Source organism: Eptatretus burgeri, chromosome 3 (assembly GCF_056783735.1).
Source record: "Eptatretus burgeri isolate ZD-2024b chromosome 3, Ebu_testis_v1, whole genome shotgun sequence".
NCBI classification, from domain to species: domain Eukaryota; kingdom Metazoa; phylum Chordata; class Myxini; order Myxiniformes; family Myxinidae; genus Eptatretus; species Eptatretus burgeri.
Window position 1 is genome coordinate 70826412 of NC_140963.1, and position 25208 is coordinate 70851619.

The window sequence follows — 25208 nt, forward strand, 5'->3', positions numbered from 1 at the left end:
AAGAATCAGACAGGTGGTGAGTAATAGACAGTCATGACTGCATTTGTAGTTTCTCAGATCAATCTGAGTGTAGCAGTCCTTTCGGCAGCTGGATATGATGCTGACAGTATGCCAACTACTATCCCTGCTTTGTTTTTTTCGGCTGGCTCGAGCCATTACTTGGGGCATGGCCAACATGACATGATTCCCTGGTTCTGTGCTTCAAGTCAGACAAGCTAAAAGTACTGCATGTGTTGTGGACTGGTGTGATTGGCAACCCAAATTACAAGGGAGCTACCACAACTAACATAAGCCATCCAACCAAGGGTAGATAATAATGGCAGAGGGATATGCTGACCTGAGCATTGGTCATGCTCCTCTTGCCTTGTTTTTGAGTGTCCAAGTTCTGTGCTGCACTGTACCTGCCAACATATGCAAAATGCAAACCATTATGATTTTAAAAAACAAACCACTTCTCTAGAAAACTTTTATTCACTTTTGAGTTTGTTTTTAAAAGTTACTAGATGACCCGTGAACCCGTTGGGTTCCCGTTGTGACAGCGGTTGATGAAAAAAAATCATTTCAATAAAAAAGATAGCTCCAGCGAACTATACCGCTGAGGTTGTTTGCATTGATCAAATACTCCCGAAGAGTACTTGACTAAAGCGGGAATTGATTTTTAAATAATTTTTTTCTTTGCCCAATTTGAACGAAACTTGATACTGCCCACCGCCGGTGAATGGTAAGGTGGCCCTAAAATTTTTGCACTGTCGTGTACCGTTTTGGCTGTATTTTGGGAACATAATACATACATACATGCATCCAAGATGATGGTTTTAGTAATATATAGATGATGTATAATTTCTATAAAAAAGGGATAAAGAGATCTAAAGTGATAGGATTCTTTTTTTAAAAAAAGAATTTTTTCTGATGTGGACAGCAATGGTTTGGTTAACTTATCAGAGCTGCAAGAAAGCAAAACTCTTTTATTTACATTCAAGTGGTACAACTTAAAAATTGTCTGATGAGATAACTTTGTGTGTGGGGGTGGGGTGGGGTGGAGGGAGGAAGAAGTCAATCGCTAAGCTCCACAAAGAGCAACTCATTCAGCAGACTATACACTGTCAAAACGTTTGTGGGTGCTTACATATTAGTTCCTAAGCGAGTGACACGATCTCCATAAGGATCCAAAAAACCCTCTCTGACAGGAGGCTCATATCTCCCCTCCACTGGAAATGTCTTTGTTTTCATAACAGCACCCACATTATTGTAGATCCTGCAATACACATCACATACCTAATGCCATACACAGGAATGATTAAGTTTGAAATAATCATGAAAAAAGGATAATAGTAAATAAAAGGGATGATAAGAGAGGAGGTCCTCCCCCCTACATTCATATAACTGAGGATTATTGACATGATTGCTTTGGTTTTCATGTTTGTTGTTGAGCAGACAGAATTAAACAAATGTATCAGTTAGCTGGAAAGCTTGTAATTGGTTGTGGAACTTCCTTTTTATGGCTTCTTTATTCTTGTTTCGGTTTCTTAGTGATCATCATTACACGGTTTCGATAGTTAAAATCTATTTCATAAACCAGGCAATATGCCTTACCACCATTGTAGAGATTCCATACATGCTTCTCCACAAAAATACCCATGTTATAGCTGCATCCAACCATTTCAAGTTCAACTGTTGCATGTTTTTTCACACCTTTATCTCTGCCCTTTATGTTGATCACAGGGTCACACTTGACAAAACCATCCCTCACTGGCATTGGCACAACGACAGGCTGAATTAGTTTCCTTCAGCCAATCAGGGATCACCTGTATCCTTTACATTTGTTGCCAACCAAAGATGAGCATGGCTGTTTGGCACTATTTACATCCAGGTACTAGTTACATGTTTCCCGAGAAAGACCTACGCCAAATGGTTTTCACCAGATTTAAAAGAATCTCGGTAATGACTCAACATTCATAAAACATGGAAATGTGTAAATGCATAAATCCACTTATGCCTGTATATGGTACTTTGTCTCATCTTCTGTAAGAGAGCCTGATGTTGGCTTAATGGCTAGGATGGCCGGCTTGAGATCTTAAAGGGTCTTGAGTTCAAGCCGCTGTTTAAACATTGAATTAACACCAGGTGGGTTGACTCAGCCTGTCATCCTTCTGAGGTCAGCAAAATGAGTACCAGATTACTGATAACGGGGCATTGCATCAGCGGCACTGCCGCGCCCCCAGAAAATGATGCAGCCAAGTAGTCACAGGCTGCTTACGAATAAATAAAAATAAACGGTAAGAGAGAAACCTCATAAGACTTTAACGACTTCATAAAGTTTACAATGTATATTCATATTCCTCACCCAGCACCAATGCCATCTCAAAAAGTAACCTTAACTCTGACATATTATCTACTATCTGTTCACCCACCCCATTGGTGGGTATAGAATATGAATTTGAAGTGGAATCCAACTTATTTGCTGAAAGGAAAGATTGTATTGTATGTAGGTAATATTTTGAAACATTTCAGAGATTGATGAGTACATTTAGCATTGGCAGTTCTACGACGTACTTAAGATGTACTTACGTTGTACTACGAATTTAATAGATGTACTCATGTTGTACTCCATATGTAATCGACTTACTCATGCTTTGAGGAGAGGGCAGAGCTTGGACTGTGCATGTATGTTTGCCAAGATTTTGCTCCTGCCCTATGCCTTCTTGCTGACAGAGGTGGAGATTTTTTCAGCCTCTTGTTGAGGGGATGGCTAGGATTATATAAATAAACTAGAATAAAAGACCCATCGCTTCGCTGACGGAAATACCAATTTTTGCTGTGATGGCTAATTAATAGAGCAAGAAGAAAAAGGATTCCGAGTGCAGGGATAACCAGCGTCGCAAGTTGGCATTTGCAGTTTCGCCACGTGTGCCCGCCACCCATTAAAAAAAATTAATTAATTTTTAAAAACCAAGATTTTTTTTCTCATCACAAACCTTTCTGGGAGTTCCCTGAATCCACCTAGTTCAATTTATTGAAATCCGTTAATCTGTTCTCAAGTTATAACATGACTGACAAACGAATAGACAGGCCAAAATATATATAAGACGAGACGACCCATGAACCCGTTGTGTTCCCATTGTGACAGTGGTTGATGAAAAAAAAATCATTTCAAGAAAAAAAAAAAGATAGCTCCAGCGAACTATACCGCTGAGGTTGTTTGCATTGATCAAATTCTCCCGAAGAGTACTTTACCGAATCGGGAATTGACTTTTTAATAATTTTTTTCGTTGCCCGATTTTCACAAAACATGATACTGCACACCGCAGGCGAATGGTGAGATAGGTGGCCCGAAAAATTTTGCGCTATCCTGTACTGTTTTGGCTGTATTTTGGCTGTTTTGTATTACTGTTTTGACTGTATACATACATACATACATAATGAGAGTTTTACTAAGATATAGATAGATGAACAGATGTTTGGTACTATAGAACTTTAATATACAAGAAAACAAACACGATATATTAACCAAAGCTTTTCATGCTGTACTCCTCAAGGTTGAATCACAGCAAGAGAACCAGGAACTGAGAGCATGCATATATAGGCTTGTCTATGTAAGATCGACACTGATTAGTTCATCATTTATGACGTCAATGGTAATCTGAGCCCCCATTGGTTAGCCCACAGTCATCAGTATCTCTGGCTCCGATTGACTGGAGCAGAGTACAGGGCGGTGACTCACTATCCACACTAACGACTTGGCATGTTGAAAGAGAATGAGAGAATGTTCAAAAATCCTTTTAACAACACAATACAGGCTCCATGGAAAGGATGAAGGTTGCTTCCAACATACGTTGATGTGAAACACTCCAACCTTGACTGAATATCTTAAACATGTCTGCATTGTACTAGTCTGCACAGACGGGGTTGGCAACCAAGTGACATGCAATGGCAGAAGAACAAGAAATGGCCGACGGTCCTTGAATATTCCTACATGCTCGCACTGGTTGTATCCTAACTCTCAAGTTCTTTTCTCGAATCACCAGAGGGACATGCTGTTTTATATGATCAGCCAAACTTTGCATTGTATGGCCCACATCAGTGTGACCACTGCTCATTTTCATAAATGCCAAGGTGAGCCAATGAAAAAAGCCAAGAATTCACAAGGTTTCGGAAAAGTTATGATAATAGAAAACCTATACGCCAAGAAAACCTATAGAAAACCAAGACGCCAAGATGAACAACGAATAGCCAAGATCTTGTGAAAAAGCCAAGGAGTGGTCACACTGGCCCACATACCGAGCTTCACATTGGCACTTAAGCTCATAGATAACATTGCTGATTTGTAAGGTGGGCACAACATCCTTGTTGACTAACGTAAGCAAACGGCGAGAGGTAAAGATAACTCGAGGTTGTACAGCCAAATACATGTTTGATTTGTTCTTCAAACCTTCTTGATGATCGTCTTTTCCACGGCAATCTGACATGGACTGCACATTTGTCAGGGCCAACCTTGCGATCCTTTGTCGTATTTAGAAACTTGTGGTTTACTTGGTACCTGTAGCAAGTCACAGATCTAATCTGGCCTGATCTAAGATATGCTGAAGTGAAAGGTCGTATAATAGAAGAACAAAAGGGGGAAACGTTGTGGAAAATATAATTTCACATTTTCAGCGAGCCAGACACCACCTGTTGCACTGCAGAACAACATGTGGCCAATGCAGGTGAGTAGCCCTGAACTTCGTTCAAGTTGATCGATATACAGTATTTAGTGACAGTGCGAGAGATTCACTTACCTTGGCAGTGATTATCATGTCTCTGCTGACTGTGAGCCAGAGGTCAATAGACATCTGGGTTGGGCCTGGGGAGTCGTGGATTCACTGGATCATGGGGTGTGGCGCTGCCGGTACCTGTGCAGGACGACGAAAGTCTGAGTCTTCAGGTCCTTGGTGCTTCCAGTCTTGCTCTACGGATGTGAGACTTGGAATCTGACCAGGGATCTGAGATGGCGACTTAATTCCTTTGTTACCAGGTCTCTTGGCTATTGCTGGTCTGACTTTGTGTCCAACAAGTGGTTGCTGAGAGAGACTCAAATAAAATTTGTTACCTGCATAGTCCATGAGCGTCAGCTGTGGTTGTATGGACATGTGGCTCATTTTCCTGACGCTGATCTTGCTCACAAGATTCTCTCAGTGAGGGAGCCTCATGAGTGGAGGAAGCCAATGAGCCGACCACGTGCCTCGTTGCAGCAAGTTGTTCAGCATCTCAAGGAGATGTGGATTGGCCAGGCATCTGCTTGGGGGAGGGCCAGACGGAAGCCCCTGGAGTACCGGCGGAAAGTGGATGCAACTACCAGCTGCTCCGCTGCAGGCTCCCATACCTGCCCTGACCGGAATATAGTAGAGCGCTCGCCAAGTGGCTTAAGCACTCCAACGAAACAGTTGATAAATGGCTCACTTGGCATGCGATTAGCAATCACCGAACTGTCATATAAAACATACACTTCCCGGAGATGCCCAAAATGCCATATGTCCGAATTGGACAAATTAACACTTTTTTAGGAGTCGGAACTGCTTATAAGTTTGAATCTGGAGCTTAAATTTTGTAATTCTGCTTAGTTTGAGAGATTCTCGCAGTGATCGCATGTGTGGGAATGAAATAAAGCCACTAACGCTGCCATCTCCAAGCGTTTATAAGCATTGCAATGTACCCAGCAATTCGTAGCTATGATGAACAGGCATTCAATGATATGAATGAGGAAAGTGAAAAAAAAAACTTTATTGTAAAGAAATCATTACGGCCTGTTCCAAGTTGAGGCATGGTTGAGCAGGCCAAAAAGTATGGCGGCTTCAGATCCCAGCGAGGTTACCAAGGATACGCCTGAAGACCCCGTAGAGAAGCAGTGACCGAGGATGTGCCTGATAAAGGATATAATTAAATAAGGCCGTTAATTATCTTCCAACGGGGTGTTTTAATTAACCCAAACACAATTTTCACTCATGCACTTCCTTGCAGTTTTCTTCATATGCATGCAAAGTTTCAGACTGCTAGGTTTCACGGTTTTGGAGTTATGGAGGACACACACTGCCATTTATAAGTGTGTATATGTATATGTATATACATACACATACATATATATATATATATATATATATATATATATATATATATATATATATATATATATATATATATATGAGGCCCCACGAGGAGGAGTGATGTAAGTGACATTTTTTTAATGATATGATGATGATAGGGTAAGGGTTAAAATAGTGCTATATGGCATTAACTCCAAAATGGCCAATGTGTCCCTTGCATCACTCCTCCTCGCGGAGCCTCATATATATATATATATATATATATATATATATATATATATATATATATATATATATATATATATATATATATATACACACACACACAACACCTGGAAAGTGTGTATGTAAGTGTGTATATATAACCCGAAACAACTTATTCACTTTATTCGAGAAAATATTTCACATGATACTCAGTTTGTCAATTTCTGCCCTTTTCAAACAGTGTTCCTTTGCTCTGCAGTATTTCCCATGGAATGATGGTGACTTAGGCCTAAGTCACATTTGCCACGCCGGCCGTGGGGTCTTCAAAATCTACAGCCACTAGCAATTATACGGCGGCCGCAGTATTTCCACGGTCACACAATGTAGCAGTCACATATGTTTTTATTTTTCGGGTAGCTGCACGGCATGTTTATAAATTGTGGAGACCGAAAACGTGGGGGTGCCGTACGGTCTTTGATTTCATGTCGCATGGTGACCTTAGGGCGTTCCTGCGGCGGCCATAGAATTTTCAAGGCAGACGCAAGGTGCCCGCAAGGCGACCGCAGGGGGGCCCTAAGGCGAACGTGCGGCCAGACGGAATGTAACGAGTGGGTTCTTTTTTTTTTGCCAGTTTTTTGTTTCGGCTTGTCGAATTGCTACGGCGAACGTAGAAATGAAAAAAGTTATAACTCTGCGTTATAATTCCACAGCGACCTTACGACTTGTAAAATATAGCCAAACGGCGTAGGGCCACCCTGAGGCCACCGCAGAAACTCTGTGGCCGCCGTACGTTTGTCAATTCAGAGGGCGTACGGCCGCCGTATCCTCGCCGTCGAGCAAATGTGACTTAGGCCTTAGGTCTTAGAAATTTTTGGAGACCGAAAACGTGGGGTTGCCGTACGGTCTTTGATTTGATGTCGCACGGTGACCTTAAGGGGGCCCTGCGGCGGCCATATAATTTTCAAGGCAGATGCAAGGTAGCCTCAAGGTGCCTGCAAGGGGACCGCAGGGGGGTCCTAAGGCGAACGTGCAGCCTACGGACGGTAACGAGTGGGTTAATTATTATTTTTTTTTTTTTACCAGTTTTTTTTGTTTCAGATTGTCGAATTGCTACGGCGAACATAGAAATGAAAAAGTTATAACTCCGAGTTATAATTCCACTGCGACCTTACGGCCTGTAAAAGATAGCCAAACGGCGTAGGGCCACCCTGAGGCCACCACAGAAACTCTGCGGCCGCCACACGTTTCTGTCAATTCAGAGGGCGTACGGCCGCTGTATCCTCGCCGTAGAGCAAATGTGACTTAGGCCTTAATGGTGAGGTAGAGTCTAGTTTGATATTAAAAGAAATTAACAAAGGACTATGTGGAGAATAGATTCATATACTGGTGTTAAGGTGTTCGCAAACTCAAATGTAGGACACGTGAAAATTAGAGTTCATAAAACAGGATACCTCAGACAGTGTTCAAATATATACTTCAATTTTAATAAAATAATGATTTTATAGATTAGTAAAAATTCGAGAAGTTTAGCGCTATTGAAGCAGTGTTATGCATCACCCTATTTTGCTGTACTATTGTCCAGCTGAAAGTTTTAGCTTCCTCAGTCAAATCCTCTTGGAGGAGTAGATAGATGATCCATACATACTTTATATTCACCATAAATCGATGGTGGTTCATTTGATTTGTAGAAATTTGTGTTGATAATAGATAATTACTTTCCGGTGCTCTTGTGGTACCTGCTGGGCAATGGCAACAGGTGTTCAATTCACTGCTCAAATTGTCCGTGTATATTTGCGTTTGGCTGGGTAGAGATGGTGTTATAGTTTTGAGTGATGGCTGTTTATTCCGCTTAATCGTGGGGTGGCATCCTCTCTCAATCGTGGTGGATAACCACAAATTCTCGCCATCTCTGTTGTTTCATAACAGTGATGTTTCAGTAACATGGTCCGAGCACAAAAGCGAACATTTTGTATGCCCGATCCATATTCGGGTATTTCAGACAAATCTCGTCCAATTTCTGGCAAACTTAGGGTCTTTCGGCCATTGTTGTAGCATGAAACATCTCAGTTTGTATTACTACAAGCGTTAAGAACACGACTCAGCATATTTGTTGAAAATCGAAAATTATTCACCGTTTGAGTTAAATCGTTCCACAATATAAGCCAGAGACAGTACGGATATGACTGTCCACTCCCTGATGTAACGTCACCTCTAATCTGAAGAAGAAGAAGAAGAAGAAGAAGAAGAAGAAGAAGAAGAAGAAGAAGAAGATTTCGACTTTTAATCGCAAATTTACTGACTTGATAAATTGGCAAAAGACATCATATCTGTTTTGTAGGATATAAAGGGATAGATTAGTGTTGAGGTGGTCATAATGTTTGGGTTCCCTTTTAAATCACGTGTAACTAAAGAAGGGAAGTTATGGTAAAGAAGGAGATGCTTCTGGGCTAAAGCAATGGTGGTATGCAAGTCAATGTGCAGTTCTCATATTCTCCAAAAACATGAAGCAACTTCCTTTTTCAGGAAATTATAATCACACGAGATCGATCTGTGGTCATAAAATTACTGAATGAAAAAGTCAAAATTACTCCTTTATGATGAAACAAACCTTTGTGGACATTGAAATTGGGATAAAAGTAATAGAAATCTAGCTACCAAAAGTAAAATGTGGAAATTGGCACATCTACTGAAGTGTGATCTGTCTGCTCATTTCTATATCGTCTCTCTGTGGAAGTTTTTTTTTTGTCCAAGTTTCCTTCTGCCAAGTCCAAAAGTGTTTGTCCACCTTCATTTCACATTTAATTTTATAATCCTTGAAATAATTTCCACTTGGTGCATTGAAATCATTTTTTTCTATACCTGATGGTGCCAGGTGGTTCAGTTCCACAAGGAACAGGGCCAGAAACTGGCAGGATAAATCTCCCATTGGAACTTTGCACCTTATCTTTCAGGAATAAAGACACCTGTGGAAGAGAAGATACTTTTGTGGAGATTAAAAGAGAATGGGGGAATTGACATTAGGATGAGATGGGCCATAAAAAAAGCCTTACGAGTGCAAAGGTAAGAAGAGGAGATAGGACGAGGAAAGGGAGGTTGAGTTGAGTGATGAGAGAACTCACTCGTATTGAGATTCGGTGATGGATACCTTACCCTTATATGCAAGTCTTGAAAAAAGTACAGGAGCATCTGTCGAATGACCTGAAATTCGCCAGAGGTCATACAGCTGTAAGTCTGCACACAATGAGGAAACCATTTTGGCTGTGTATAAAGCTGGAACAGGCTTTTGGAAATCAACAATTTGTCAAAACAGTTACATTTTACTGAACATTTGGATCTTACAATTCAAAATAAAATAATCATATTTGTAACAGTTTGCAAATTTGATTAACTTAAACCGTTAAGTTTGTTACTCCGCTCAAGAGATTTGACATATTTTCACCGAATTATAAATAATAATGGATTAGGTTGCAATCAGATCCACACAAAAGTATAAGCTCAGTGATTTTGAAGTAGTCCACAAAGGGATGACAGTCATGCTAGCAAATGTGTATGATCACTTTGTTTGTGACAAATATGATCTTCTTAAACACTGACATCAATGAGGACATGGTGGGTGTTGTTGATGAGGGCAAGAGCATGTGGCGATTCTCGGACCATTTCTCGAGCGGCATCCAGATGGTTTAATGTCACAAATAGTAGATCACGAGGTCGTGGGCAAAGCAGAACCTGCTGCTTGACAGCCATGGTCATCAAGTCGTAGAGCTGCAAGTGAGACAAGAGACTTGTTTATCCATACTCGTATCTCACCGTTACTTAAATCTTCCTTCTCACGTACCCCATGATAACCCAGTACCTTCTGCACATACATCCTCCCACTACCATCCTCCCACCCTGTTTCCCTGCCTTGTCCATGCTGGTTGGGTTGAGGCGCATTATGGATGTATGTGCCAACCGTTGGTACAGAGAATGCAATGCCGGGCGAGAGAACACCTCCTGGGGTTTGAACAGTTCCAACAAGAATGGTCTTGAAAACATTGCCCCTATGATGTCATGAAGTACTGCAAATGTAGAAAACAATGTTAGTATTTCGGAAAAAGTGGATGGTGGGGATGGGAGGTGGGGGGGGGAGGGACAACAGCAACCATAATCATAAAATGTTTGCCAAAGATTCATGACTGGGCATATTTAAACAATGATGATTCTCGACAACCATTGCGTCATCTAATTTTAACCATATGTGATTGCTCGATGGTTTGCACTATTTTATTATGTATTTCCATTATCAACAACAATCAGCATTCATGTGTATGTCAGATTTTGAAGACGAGCAAATAACCATGTAACATATTATGCCAGTCAGGCAGGGATCCATGAGGTGAGGTTGGGGACGGGAGGGATGAAGGGGGGGGCGGAATTTGCATTGCACTGAAAAATATAATTTCGCTTAGCAGAGTGACGGGAACATTTTTTGTGAGACTATTCCCTTAAAAATATTTTTCCCAAAACTATTTTAAATATCCACAAACAATGCTTTTATACATTTGAAAAGAAGTACTCGAATGAAAAAACCCTTTACTCAAAGCTCAACATTTATTTTAATTATCATTTCATCATAAAAATCCGAATGGAAGAAAATCAGACATTGCATATAATGAAACAAATAGCATAATGATCAAAACAAATCAATGTCTCTGATATATTAAACAAGGATTGACATGGAAGTGACCTTCAATCAGAATTACGGTTTTGCCATCAGCTGAACATTTGCCTTCATCATCTGGATGATGTGCATCACTCGTAACAAAGCTTTCTCCAACACATTTGATGCCTATTGTATACCCTGGAGAATTTCCCACGGTTAAAAAGCATGTTCTTTCGTCTTGAAAACACAGACTTAGTGCCGAATTCAAACAGAATGATAAGGACTCTGGATTGTCTGATATTTGATAGGCCATTGCACTTCTTGTTTCATGAATGGATGGGAGAAAAGAAACCTCTCCAATGACAAATGATTCTGGTAATTCGTTAATCATCAGGTATCCACCATCGGAACAAACTGAATGATACAAATCAGTTCCGTGCTGAACGCTGCGGTCAACATCAGCTATGGTCTGAGGAATATCGGGTGATAATGATGTGTGAAAAATACATACACCTTAATCTTAAAACATATGAAAAGTAGAAGGGCACTCGGTAGGGTGCATACCTCCGCCATGCAGAGCCTGATCCACAAGAACATATCTGGCCCAAAACATTTTTGAAATGTCATGTTATATATCGTTTTTGGCCCCATGTCGAAATGCTGAAGAATCACTTTGAAAATTAAATAATTCTCGTATCCGGATCCGGGTTTGGATCTTCACCAAAATCGAATCGATTCGTCCTTGTCACACACCCAACATGTCCACCAAGTTTTGTTTGAATCCGTTCACAACTTTTTGAGATATCGTGCCATATAATCGGTTTAGCCCTATCTCTCAATGGTGAAGAATCACTTTAAAATTATCAGATCCGGATTTGGATCTTCACAAAAATCGAATCGATTCTTCCTCGTCACACACGCAACCTGTCCACCAGGTTTCGTTCGAATCCGTCCACAACTTTTTGAGATATCCTATACACAGACAAACAAGGGTGAAAACATAACCTCCTTTCACCTTCGTTGGTGGAGGGAAAAGCGATACCTTTGTGAGGGAAGGCGTTTAGATGGGCACGTACCGGGTGCCCCCCACAACCCCCCCCCCACCTGATCCGACCCTGCCAGTTGTGAATATGATTTACCTTTAGCCTTCTCTATTCACAGTCGTTGACAAGGCCGGCAGCATAGGCTAAACTCGGAGGAATGCACACTCGAGTTTGAGTTGAAAAGCCAGAGTTCAACTTCCAACCCAGCTATAAACTGTCATCCTGGTGTTTCACAGACGGGGTGATTATTCGATGTGTGTGTGTCGTGACGCCGTCCCTCAGATGGACGTCAAAGATCCCACGGTATCCTTCGCCAAGGGTAGGCGAGCTATCGCGGGTATCATGAACAAATTCCTGCCTGAACGTCAAGCCCTTTGTTATTTAATTCCTCCTCCTCGAAAAAAAAACAAACATATCACACCAGCAGGAAATCGGTTGAGAAGAAAGCAGGATATGTGGCAAAAGTTGAGAGAAAGCCATGAAAGATGAAAGAAAAGCAAGGCAGTGATCATTGAGGTTTCGGATGAGGAAAAAAAACAACAACAGAGAGTAAACGAAGTGTACACAAAGGCATCTGCACACCCTTGGTCGCCTTGTCACCCGGGATACCCTGAGCCTGCAGCCGCTGCTCGAGGATGTACAACATCTCCCCACCAAGGTTGATGAAGAGTAGAGGGAGAGAACGCGAAGCCATCGAGCCTGCCTCGCTGCAGCCGCTGCAAATACACCGCCAGGACGGTTCCAATTAAACCCCCTTTCGACTTGTTTGAATATTAACTACACTGTATATAATTGTTTGTTATGAAGGAATAATACATGTACCACGCGCTTGTATAATTTCAAAGTCACTTTCCTGCCGATAGTGTTAAATATGATCAAGAATAACAACGAACAGCAGCGCCACTCTCTCTCTCGCGTTCAGCTAGGCCGCCGTTTCCATGGTAACCACCGTCCTGCCGCTACCGCGACGTCACTGTGAAGCCGACAGTCAAAACAAGATGTTCAGGGATCTTCCTGCCACGCATGGGATTAATCTCCCGTGCTCAAGCTATTCGAGCTGGTTGTAAACTTCGACCTGAGGTAAAAAAAAATTAATTCAGCCAAATTTTTACAATACTTCCATGGAGTCTTTCCGGCATTTTATGTAGTCAGACCCAGGGATATTTTGCGACGACGTACGGTATTTAAATTGGTTGATAAGGAAGCAGGTTGAACCGATGACATTTGACAAATATGACTGTCTAAATGTCACCGGTTGCCACCCCAAGGTAACATCAAGAAGCGTTTGGCTGGGGCACATTACAACAGCAGACAACCAACACAAAAAAAAAACTACAATTTTATGACACAATGCAGCGGTGTTAAGCGCAAATATTTTTTAAATTACATACTCACCGAGGGAATAAATGAAGGAAATCAAAATAAGGATAGATGGTCGCAGAGAGAAAGGAGGGTTGGAGGGGGCAATTGCCAGACGAAGGAGGGGAGTCATCGGAAGCTTTTCCTTTCTTTTTGAGGCTGAAATGATGAAAACATTGCTGAATTGAGTAGGTTGTAGGATCCAAATCTGAAGGTCAGGAAGAATAAACGTTTGATCTGGCTGATTGTTTTATGAAATTTTAATGTCTATCAATACGAGATTTTTGAAATGCCGTAATCCCCCCCCCACCCCAAATGCTCAGTGTGCATATGTAAAAACCCTGAGAAATAGCGACCCCCGGGCACGTGAACTGCTATCTGCGTGCGTGGTCAGGATTGTTACCTAAAATGACTCGCAAAGCTTCTACTATAAGGAGGAAATACTTGGAAAGTACCTGAGAGAAAGCTGCGGTGTGCCTCTAGTCCTCTACACAATGACAGAGTTGGAGAGAGTCACCGTATCTGGTTTGGCTACTTCTGAATATCGATGGGCAGGTAATATTTGGGGCTTGTAAATGCACAGGGTAAGTTTAAAATTATGATTTTACCATTAATAATGTTTGTGAGCAGGGTAGCTGTGAGGGTTGTTATAAATATATATATTTTTGGTTACCGTGTCACAAGAGAAATTGTATTCGAATTTTGCATCTCGTGTGTGTGTGTGTGTGTGTGTGTGTGTGTGTGTGTGTGTGTGTGTGTGTGTGTGTGTGTGTGTGTGTGTGTGTGTGTGTGTGTGTGTGTGTGTGTGTGTGTGTGTGTGTGTGTGTGTGTGTGTGTGTGTGTGTGTGTGCTTGCTTACATTACCATTTATTTGCTTACATGTTTAGGTTCTTACTTTAGGTAAAGGAACTATGTTTTGAGGTTAACATCATTTACAGCAATCCTTTAAATTATATTATATTTCAGGAATATTTCCTATATTGTTGTGGGGCTGAGTTTCGGCGGTGAGCACGACCGCAAGGTAGAGCAGTAGAGTCGGCTCCACTGAACACCCAGAATTTATAGGTCGTCACCCCGGATAACTCTGGAACCGACGGGTCCCTTATCGGACCGAATATCGCCAATAGGTCGACTGCGTGGGATACGGTCGATTGCCAATTTCAATTTACCTAAATACTCATGTCATCCAAACTACCAGGGAAATTCACCCTCGGCGGAGCTCGAGCGGAACGTGCCGTTAGCGTGCTCGAACCGTGTTGTACCCGAGCGGATGGTTACCGAGGTGCGTCGGTCCAAATGCACAATTTTCCGCTTCAAAATTTCCCAACATGCACCGTGTTAAACCAATAAATAAAACACAGAAACGAGCTGAAACATTTAACAGGGGGTTTATTTATAATGGGGGGGGGGAGGGAACACACAAAGAGCAGAGTTATCCGACTATAATAAATGCAGTCAATGTACAAGCAAAAGCACTTATCCAGTTGCTACTTAAAGACAGGCACACACACACACACACACACACACACACACACACACACACACACACACACACACGAACCCCAATGGTCTTTATTGAAGGCCTCCAGCTCGAGGACAGGTGAGCTAGAGACCAGAGCCTGTGCTTGGACCTGTCGACCTCGTGTGGTCTTCAACGATCCGGCTCGCGGAACTCGAACCCGCAACATGATGCCGCTCCAAGCACCAGGTACTACGCTCTCCAACCGGCCACACACCAATCGACCAAGGCCAAGGAGAAGATCAGAGGCGACGATGATCCAGCTCGGCGGGACTCTAACCCGCAACATGATGATGATGACCACCACGACGACGACCATGAACCTTTTACCACCACGACGACCTCCACCACCTCGATCCTTTTTCCACCCTTTTACCACCCATCCTGGCGTTTCTTATATTCCTTTTTCCTCCGGGGTGAGCAAATCGCCGTCTGAGGCGCTCTCCACCTTCATTGGACGGGGTGTCATGGGAAAGCCACCTTCTGTGGCCATTTCAACCCTCATTGGCCGGCGTGTCGTGGGAAAGCCGCCTTCTGTGGCCATCTCAACCCTCATTGGCCGGCGTGTCATGGGAAAGCCGCTTTCTGTGCCCTGATTGGACAAGGGGCACGCCATTGCTTTCCTGGGCGGAGTCCCGGTCTGAGGCGATGGAAATCTCCGCCCACGTACGTGGCTGGACACGCGTGTGTAATGGCGCGATGTGCGAAGTGAAGAAGTGATGGTTTCGGTTGGCTGCAGGCTCGATTTGTATTGCAAAAACCCTGACTAAAAAAGTAATTCGCAGTACACACATACAATTCCCATTCGACACAGGTAGGGGACCCTAACTATAAACACACACTTCTCAAAATAACTAAGCTTAGGGACTGCTGTCTGTGTGCACAAGGCTTCCAGATTCGTAACAATCTTTCGGTGAGTCCAATTTGCATCGAGGAACACAATTATGGTTAACTATTTTGAAATTGCCACTTTCGTTTAAGTGTTAAAAAATTATGTTTAAAAGGCTTTTTGAATTAAAAATTTGCACTAACTGGGCCGTGATCGCTTCCTCAGGCTCTCATTCGGTCTCAACATGAGCCGGGATGCATTCCAACACAAAATGGATGACATACTAGAGCACCGTCGAGGTGCATAAGGCATTGCTGATGACATTATCCTTCATGACTGGACTGAGGACGAACACGACATCAACCTTCATCATCTCATGACCACTGCCCACAAACATGGTCTCGTCTTTGACGTAGACAAATGTGAAATTAAGAGGCCAAGTGTGAAGTTTTTTTTTTTTGCCTGATCCTTAACTCAAATGAGCTTCAACCTCCTGTTCCGGGTTTGGAACGTCAACAGGTCTCCTTCAGGGCTCTCTGCTGAAGATCTCAAAGTTAAGTTTCCGGTCGTTATCTGTCCCGTTTTAACTGTTTATTCTCCCACTTACATGTTACTGTGTGTTCAGAGTTCCGTTTTGTTTCAAAAATCGTGATTTTGCGAGATTTTGTCGACTTTGTCATACCGTACGCTTGAGGCCCACCCTTGAGGCTTGAGGCCTAACGGTATGATCGTGTTTTTTTCTTCTCCCCATTACCTTCAATTCCTATCTTCCTCACTTTCTTAACATCCCCCATACCTCCCAATTAATCACTCTATTTCTTATCTTAAATCAAAAACAAACAAAAAAAACCGCGATCTTTCTCCTTCCTCACTCACAACTCTCAATTCTTCCTCTCTTCTTCTTCTTCTTCTTCCTCGATATTTTCTACAACACTTACATGATCTAATCTGTTGAAAACTCTCTCAAATATTAATATTAATAATAATAATAATAATAATAATAAAAACGATCTCTTATCATGCTTCATCTTCCTCTTTCACATGTGTGGTACTCTTTACTGTATCATAATGCACTACTCTTCTACTATTAAAACAGACTGCTCTCAATTCGACCTTTCCTTCATTCCTTGCCTAAAAAATCCAACTGTTACAGCGTTTCTTCTCTCCATTCTCTGGATTCGCCTTTATTGCATCCATCAAGAACTGTGTTAAATCGCATCTCTGACCTAAAACTTTTTAAAACCCCAGTTTGCGATGAATGTTCGCTTTCCATCAACCATTCTTTTTTTCCAACTTCAGTGCCAACTCACCCCTCACTCTCAAAGCAACCCTCACACTCTTCTCGCTCCAAGCCTCCTTCTCACCTCCCTCATAAACTCCCCCCTCACCTTTCTCCCTCCATTCATCCCCCTCACTCATCCTTCTCAAAGTTGCCCCCCCTCTCATCCACAAAGCTGCCTCCTTCCACTGCCCTCTCACCTCCTTCTCTTCACTCCATCTCCTCAAATGCCTTCTTCCCCCTCTCTTGTCCCCCATCTCCCCCAGTACCACAGAGCCTTTTCTCCTCCTCATCCGGCCCCCTCCACTAGCTATTCTGCAATCCCCCACACTCTTTCAACAACCCTCCTTCCCTTACCCCCTCGTCCCTTGTCCTATCCTCCCCCACCCCCTGCACCCAAAGCCTCCTCCCCTTCCTCTTCATTAAAAGTGTGGACCTCAAATATCCGGGGCCTTCGCTCAAACCTTTCAGATCTTTCCATACAGGTTGCCACTGACAAACCAGACATAATCTGCCTAACAGAAACTTTCCTCCCCCAAGACGAGTCTGACTCCCAAGTATCTCTCCCTGGTTACTCCCTCCTCCGGTATGACAGACCTGAGCCTCGTCCTGGTGGAGGTGTTGCTCTCTTCATCAAAGACTCCATTCCTCACTCTCCATGCACTGCCCTCACTCCCCCACACCCTCAGGAATACCTCTGGCTATGGCTTCCCCTCCACTCCAACCTCTTGTTTAGATGTGTACTGTACTGTCCACCGAACAGTGATGACTCCACCTTCACCTCACTATCCGAAAACATGGACCAACTCTATCTTCTCATCCAAACTCTCTCTTCCTCATATGTGGCGACTTCAATTGTCATCACGCCAGTAGGCTAGGTGTGGGTACCTCTCTCACCTGTCATGGCACCTCAGCAAAAGCTTTCTGCGACTCATTGGGACTGACTCAATCGGTCAACTTCCCTACCCGGATCTCAACCAATGGTACTCCATCTCTTCTGGATCTGATTTTGACAAACTTCCCTGACAATATCTGCTGCTCTTCCTCCGCTCCAATCGGTTCTTCTGACCACGTCCTTGTCAAAGTGGACATCTCTCTGGCTGTTATCAGAGAACCACCTCACCGCCGTCGAGTCTGGCATTTCACTCAAGCCGACTAGCAGGGTCTCCAAGCAGCCCTCAAACTTATAGACTGGTCTCCTATCACTACTTTCTCCAACATCAACTCATCCTGGGAATTCTTTCAAAGAAACTTGCTCTCCCTCATGCACAGATTTATCCCCTCTCGTCTTCAGTTGTCCTACCCTTCCTCCCGCCCTTGGTTCACTGAAGCTTGTGGTGAGGCAGTTGTCCTGAAACAATTTGCCTTTGCCTCATGGAAAGCAAACCAAACTGAGGGCAATCTGAGTTCCTTCCATAAAGCTTGGAACAAGTGCGTATCTACCCTCAGGAGAGCCAGAAAACAACATCTTTCTCATCTCAAGTCTGAACTCTCAAACCTCTCTCCCTCAAAATCCTGGTGGCGTTTAATCAAATCTGTTTCTGGTGTATGTTCCCCCTCCATCCCCTCCCTTACCTCAAAAAGCCGCACTGCTGATACCGCACGTGAAAAATCTGAATGCCGAAACTCGGTGTTTGCAGCTAAATCTTGTGTCCAAAACCCATCACTTTCTCTACCAACCTTACCCAGTCGCACCCAACTGTCCCTGGACTCTGTGTCCTTTTCTCCTGACAAGGTGGAGAGCTTGCTGTCAAACCTCGACTCAGATTCTGCAACCGGTCCAGACGGCATCAGCCCACGTGTCCTCAAAGCCTGATCTTCTGCTCTTTCTCACCCTCTCTCTGTTCTATTCACCCTCTCATTTGCTCAAGGTCATCTGCCATCTGCTTGGAAATCGGCAAACATCACTGCCCTGCACAAAAAGGTGCAAAAACAGATCCCTGCAACTACAGACCAATCAGCCTTCTCCCAATCATCAGCAAGGTTATGGAATCCATCATCGCTTCAGACATCAAATCCTTCGTCTTCTCCAATGGCTTGATTTCTGATCATCAATTTGGTTTCAGACCAGGTCACTCCACCCTGGATATGCTGCTTCTGCTCTCCCAACAATGGATGGAGGTACTCAATGCCAGACAGGAAATCCGAGCCGTATCCCTGGACATATCACGTGCTTTTGACACAGTCTGGCACCCTGCCCTGCTCACCAAAATCTCTTCCTATGGTATCCAAGGCCATCTCCACGCATGGCTCGCAGACTTCCTCTCCTGTCGCAGTCACCGTGTGGCCCTAAATGGAGTTCTTTCATCCCCTCTTCCTGTTCAGGCTGGAATTCCTCAAGGTAGCGTTCTGGGCCCTGTTCTTTTTCTGGTTTTCATCAATGATCTCTCCGACTCTCTGGAAAATCCTCTATATCTGTTTGCTGATGACTCCACCCTCTGCCGTACCATCGGTCATCCCTCAGACCGGCAAGCAGCAACTTCTTCGCTCACTGCAGATCTGGATAAAATCACAAACTGGTCCAACACGTGGAACATGTGTTTCAATCCGGACAAATCTCACACTCTCACTGTCTCTTCGAAAGGACCGTTTAGAAAATCCCCCATCCACTTTCTCAACAATCCTCTGGAAGAAGTCCTTTCTTTCAAGCTTCTGGGTCTCACTATCTGCCATGACCTTTCCTGGGAAAGCCACATTTCAAACCTTGCCTCCAAAGCCAGTCGCCGACTAGGAATCCTCCATCGTGCAAAGTCCTTCCTCGGCCCACCTGAGCTCCTGACCACTTACAAAGCTTTTGTCTGCAGCCTGATGGAGTACTGCTCTCCCCTCTGGGCTGGTGCTCCTGCATCCCACCTTTTTGGCTTCACGCTGTAGAAACCAAGGCATTTCAGATCATTGGCATCTCCCACAATGAGGCTGTCTTTCGGCCTCTCACTCATTCACTGCAGGTTGGTCGATGGTCTTTCTGTCTGCTACCGTCTCCTCTCCAGCCTCGTCCCCCCCTCCCAGCTCTCTCTGTGATTTGTCCCCACCACATTTCCGCAGGGCGCTCAAGGTCCGCCAACAACCCCCTTCTGGTAAAACTACCAAAATCACGAATCACTGCTCACCTTCACTCTTTCTTTCCTCTTTTTTCCCACCTTTGGAATAAACTCCCTCATTCTATTCATTCCCATTCTTCCCTCCAGGCCTTCAAAACAGCTGTTCACCACCATCTCTTATCATCCCCCATCCAAATCCTCCATCTTTTCTACCCCTGATAATCCACCCAAGCCCACCTCCTTCAAATTCCCTGCTTTCCTTCTTGAAAGTCCCTGTAATGTCCATCTTCTATTCCCCACGTTCCCCATCCCATCCCTCTCCCTTCCACAGATCTCTTAATGGCTCTGTTCCCCACTGTTTTGTCCTTCCCACTCCCTCCTCTCTTGTCTCATGTTCCCCATGATGTGCGTTGTGTGTTAGCTCTCACACGAGCCTCGACAATGTATACAAAAAAAAAAAACCTGACCCCGGAAGAGTCAAAGTGATCAGCAAATTGAAGACACCTGCTGATGTCACAGAACTACATCAGTTCTTTGGCGTCGCGACTGACATGGCATCGTTCATACCGCATCTCTTGGAACAAGCAAAACCACTCAGAGAACTCCTAAAATGCGGAGATCGCTTTGAATGGACTCCATCACATCAATGAACATTCAACTTGATCAAAAAAACTACTGTCACCAGACGATGCTCAGATACTTTGGTCCACACAGCCTGACTGTCATACAGGTGGATGCATGTATGCACAGACTCGGTGCTGCTCTATGTATGTCAGAATGGCAGGTCTATAGCATTCGCTTTGAGGAAGTTCGTTGATGATGAAACCAGATATGCCAACATCGAATGGGAACTACTTGCAGTAGTCTATGGTTCCACATGTACTGTATGTCTGCAAGAGTTTCCACATGTATGTCTACGGAAGTCACTTCACTGTGGAATCCGACCATAAACCATTGTAGATGATTCACCACACGAACCTCTCAGCTGCACATTTGCGACTTTAATTCCTGCTTCCCCATATTTTACCTTTTGACTTAAAAATTGTGTACGTCCCTGGGAAGGAAATACAGCTTGCTCATGCTCTGTCTTGCCAACTGTGCGAGAACCATGTCGACACCATGGACACTGGTGTATCCAAAAGTCTTGTCCAGTTTTTTGCCAATAAGCTTGCAGAACTACGCTAGTCTACGCACGAAGAACTACAGCTACAGAAACACATCATCAATAAATGGCTAGATCAATGCATGTCCTCACCAGGATTTGAACTCAGGACCCTGGGATCCAAAGCCCACCACCCTAACCATTAAGCCAATACCAGGCATTCGAGTTAGAGAAGGCTGCATTATGCAACCAATAAAGCTAACCCAAGGGTTTGTACTATTAGGGTTCTCGTGCAACTGCTGTGTGTAAATACCTGCAGCTGTGGAGGAACTCGGGTAGAGTTTGAAACAGCAAAGAGCTTATATTGGGTTAGCTTTCTGCTTGCCAACTCAGACAATTCAAAATGGCCTTTTTTAGGGAGTGACTCAGGTGTATGTTTTCCTCATATCAAGGGGAGATTCAGGCATCTACGAGCTGAGTTCCTATCCAAGTTTCAAAGAAAAATGCTCGATTTATTCTGGAAGGGAAACATTGGGTGCATTGAGCTGTGGTTGGCCTTTATTTAGAATAAAAAAATAAGTTGCCAGCCATCGTGCCTCAAAACATTGTTGTTCATGCTGCATATTCAAGGATATGTTCGTTGATTCCTCTCCGAGATGGAGCACTGTGACATCGTATTAATTTCGCCAAATGTGATATTATCATATGATCAGCAGCTCTCATTATTAACCTTTAAGAGGTTGACCATGTAAAACCTTCTAGGTTTTAGGTTTTAAACCTGCTAGGTTTTACAAGGAACTTTTGACGGCTTGGTTTAAACTCTTTACTGTCAGAATGGCACTGCTTCAGGGCCTGGATCTATTAGCTGAACCTCTTTTGTAGAAACCTATTTTTGGACCCTTTGTACCAGCATATTTCATGATCTGTCAGAGAATGGTATCAGCTGGGACAACTGTAGTAAAGGACCTGACAGATCCGGACAGCAGCAATTGGATTTCACCAGCAGGGCTTGCAGTTGTCTTTCTTTCCCGAGGACAGACAGTTTCATGCACTATTATGGAAGACGTGAAAAGCCTTTACCTCCAGATTTCCTCACAAGCTTGCAGAGCAAATTACAGGTCACGGAGAGGAATGGGCAGAGAGGGGGTGGGGGGAGGATATGTCAGCTATCTTATACAATAGCTGGCAAAGGTCTTCATCAAAATCAACCATTAGTAAGTAATAACCTTAGCTGTATTGTGCAGCCAGGTGAATTTGATTTTGAGGGTCCACCTGCATGGTTTATGTATTTGCTAGTTTTTCACACCTCACATGCTCAGCCATTGACCATGCATGCGAGATTATACCTACATCAGATAGAGAAGTGAGGAATTAAAACTATATCAGATATAGAAGTGATATGAGGGAGAACGATTATACCTCATACAGAAATAAGAAGTGTCTGTTTGTTTGTTTGACATATACATTCCTAAACTGCTGTACGGAATGAGTTGAAAACTGGTGGTACTTGGGGTTGCACGAGAGGACTTTGGATGGTTAAAAAAAAATCATCCTCCTATAAGTGGGAACATTACGAAGACTGAACCGCTTGATGGAACAAATTAAGCATGATGGTTGTAATTGCAGCTTTTAGGAGGTAAAAAAAAAAAATCAGAGTCCCATGGGTTCAGGGTGGAAGGGGCTAACAAGATGGCCTCGAGGTACACACACTCACATCTAAGCTGTCAAGCCTGGGTTTGAATCCCAACCCAGCTATAAACTGTCATCCCAGTGTTTCACAGGCAGGGTGATTCATCAATGTTTGTGCCTTCCCTCGGATGGACGTTAAACGGGTGTTCCGTCTGTCAGCATTCATTGGTAGACGTTAAACATCCCATGGTGTCCGTGAAGAGTAGGTGAGCTATCGCCAGCACTATGGCCAAATTCCAAATTGCTGTCGTTACCTTCAGAGGACATTGCATTCGTGGCACAGCCATGCCCTCAGCCATTGATGCTACCCTGCAGCCTTGTGCTGCAAACGAAACAAGAATGGTGGGAGCAGATCCATATATTGAGAGTTGTGACAATGAAGAAATAGAAGCTATTTTGTGTCCAATGTGTGTGGGACAGTGTGTGATTGTATATGTGTTCTGATCCAATGAGGATCTTTTCTTGATGTGTTCATACTTTTCCAATTTTATTGATGGATGAGTAAATCTTATTTCTATATATTATCTGCATAAAAATAACAAAACTTGATATGCACTTTTTTGTTGTAATTTTATTTTTATTCTTTCCTATATTTTCATTAAAAATTTCAAATACAGTACACTCTAACTTACAATTCTCTGATGATGTCTGGTTATTACCCCATGCACATGAAGCGAAAACAGGGTTAAACTAGAGGGGGAACACTCGGTAGAGTGCAAAACCACGGCGCCAATACTACTCGGTCACTCAAGTGAACCTGATATCCTATTCATTCAATTTGACGTCAACAGTGCTCAGAGTTATAGTTTGCAACTTTCCCTTTTACTTTTAACTTTTACATACTCAATTCATTCGTCATAACTAGATTTCTTGAGACAGAAATTGATTTTACGTGGGTATATCCACCTGAAGTTCCAAAATCATCTGCAATTATAATGTTGGCATGTTTTTTGTTGGAAATCACTTATAACATGTAGAAATGCAAAAAAAAAAATCGAAATTTTGTTGAAAAAAAAGTTGCAAAAATTATTTTTCTCTAACAATTTTTTTTTGGGGGGGGGTTGGAAATCACTTAAAACATGTAGAAATGCAAAAAAAAATGCAAATATTTTTTCAAAATGGCCGCCATAGCGGCCATATTGGATTTTGGACCAGGTCCAAAATTTAATGGCATGATCCTTGGACCAAACTTAATCACCCCACCAAGTTTTGTCGAAATCCGTCGAGGAGTTTTTCCGTAATACTGTTCACAAACAAACAAACAAATAAAACAGAAAGGGGTGAAAACAGTAACCTCCGATCTTCGATGGCGGAGGTTAACAATAGGTTCATTTCTGTCTGTCCATCCACAAACATTGATTTATGATTGAGGAACAAGTTAATTTCAATTGAATGTTGTATTTTGACCAAGAATTGGAACGTTAATCAGAAAACAAACCTGCATTTTAGCAGAACTTTGGCTTTAAATTTGTCCCAATCGCACATGTGCAGAGAGGAGTGAGATATTATTTTTACTCTGTCTGCCTATCTGGCCGTCAAACAAACTTGAAGATCATTCCAAACAGGACACGCTGTTTTTAAGGACATCATAAAGGAAACAAACAACAGGCACGAATAACTAATGTAACGTGTTAAATAAGGTAGTGTAATAACCACTATTTCACCAACGATAAACTTCTGGAATTTTATTTTTAGCCGCGTCTCGCGTAGCCAAAGCTGGCTCTAAGAGAGCTCCGCGTTGTTGTTGTTGTTGTTGTTGTTGTTGTTGTTGTTGTTGTTGTTGTTGTTGTTCTTCTTCTTCTTCTTCTGGTGAAGTCAAAACCTTTAAACGCGGCTCTTTTATATACAGGATCCGGATCTCCTTAAATACTAAACACCTGTACACATCCTCGCATTGAGGGTGCCTTTTGAGAGCGTCTATCATGAACTTTTAAATATATTCGGATATTTGCTTTAAAGTTTCGAAAAGTTCACATTACTATTTAAAGATTATTCCATTTAATGTGTTGTAATTTCGTAAATACACTATTTTCTCGTCATGAACGAGGAGCCTCCATGACGGGTCTCACTATTGGCTCCATCAAGGCACGTGACGAAATATCAGAAGTTGTTGTTGTTATTGCCTTTAGGACACGGCTCTTGGACACATTTGTCCTTGTTTATATAAAAATACCTTCACAATCTTTATTTTATTATAATTTAAGCACACATTGCCGATAAAAAGTCTACACCCCCTTTGAAAATTTTCACCTTTTATTGCCTTATAGCCTGGAATTAAATTGCATTAAATCAGACTTTTTCCACCTTTATTTACATATCATAACCCACAACTTCCAAGTGAAAAACAAATTCCACAAATTTCAGAAAATTAATTTAAAATACAAAACTATAATATCTTGGTTGGATAAGTGTCCACCTCACTGA

At 42.8% G+C, this 25208-nt stretch overlaps 1 protein-coding gene and 1 long non-coding RNA gene across 13 annotated transcripts in view; one reads left to right on the forward strand and one right to left on the reverse strand.

Moving 5' to 3' along the window:
• Positions 1 to 25208, reverse strand: part of OSCP1 (organic solute carrier partner 1) — a 94246-nt gene that overhangs the window by 18678 nt on the left and 50360 nt on the right. For 3 of the 12 annotated variants that reach the window (XM_085873901.1, XM_085873900.1, XM_085873902.1), the window contains 8 exons: positions 12549 to 12682; positions 10185 to 10339; positions 9876 to 10043; positions 9432 to 9512; positions 9141 to 9244; positions 5778 to 5897; positions 1127 to 1255; positions 338 to 401 (listed from right to left, as the gene is read on the reverse strand). In XM_085873901.1, coding sequence (XP_085730027.1) covers positions 338 to 401; positions 1127 to 1255; positions 5778 to 5897; positions 9141 to 9244; positions 9432 to 9512; positions 9876 to 10043; positions 10185 to 10339; positions 12549 to 12660 — 933 coding nt within the window. In that variant the 5' untranslated portion in view covers positions 12661 to 12682. Of the gene's footprint in view, positions 1 to 337; positions 402 to 1126; positions 1256 to 5777; positions 5898 to 9140; positions 9245 to 9431; positions 9513 to 9875; positions 10044 to 10184; positions 10340 to 12548; positions 12940 to 13361; positions 13584 to 25208 lie in introns of those variants that run through there. The other 9 variants (XR_015056242.1, XM_085873905.1, XM_085873895.1 and 6 more) reach the window with 6 other exon arrangements.
• LOC147030153 (uncharacterized) overlaps positions 12920 to 25208 on the forward strand; it is a 53148-nt gene continuing 40859 nt past the window's right edge. Inside the window, exon 1 of the long non-coding RNA XR_015056244.1 lies at positions 12920 to 13046. This is a non-coding gene — a long non-coding RNA (uncharacterized LOC147030153). The remainder of the gene's footprint in view (positions 13047 to 25208) is intronic.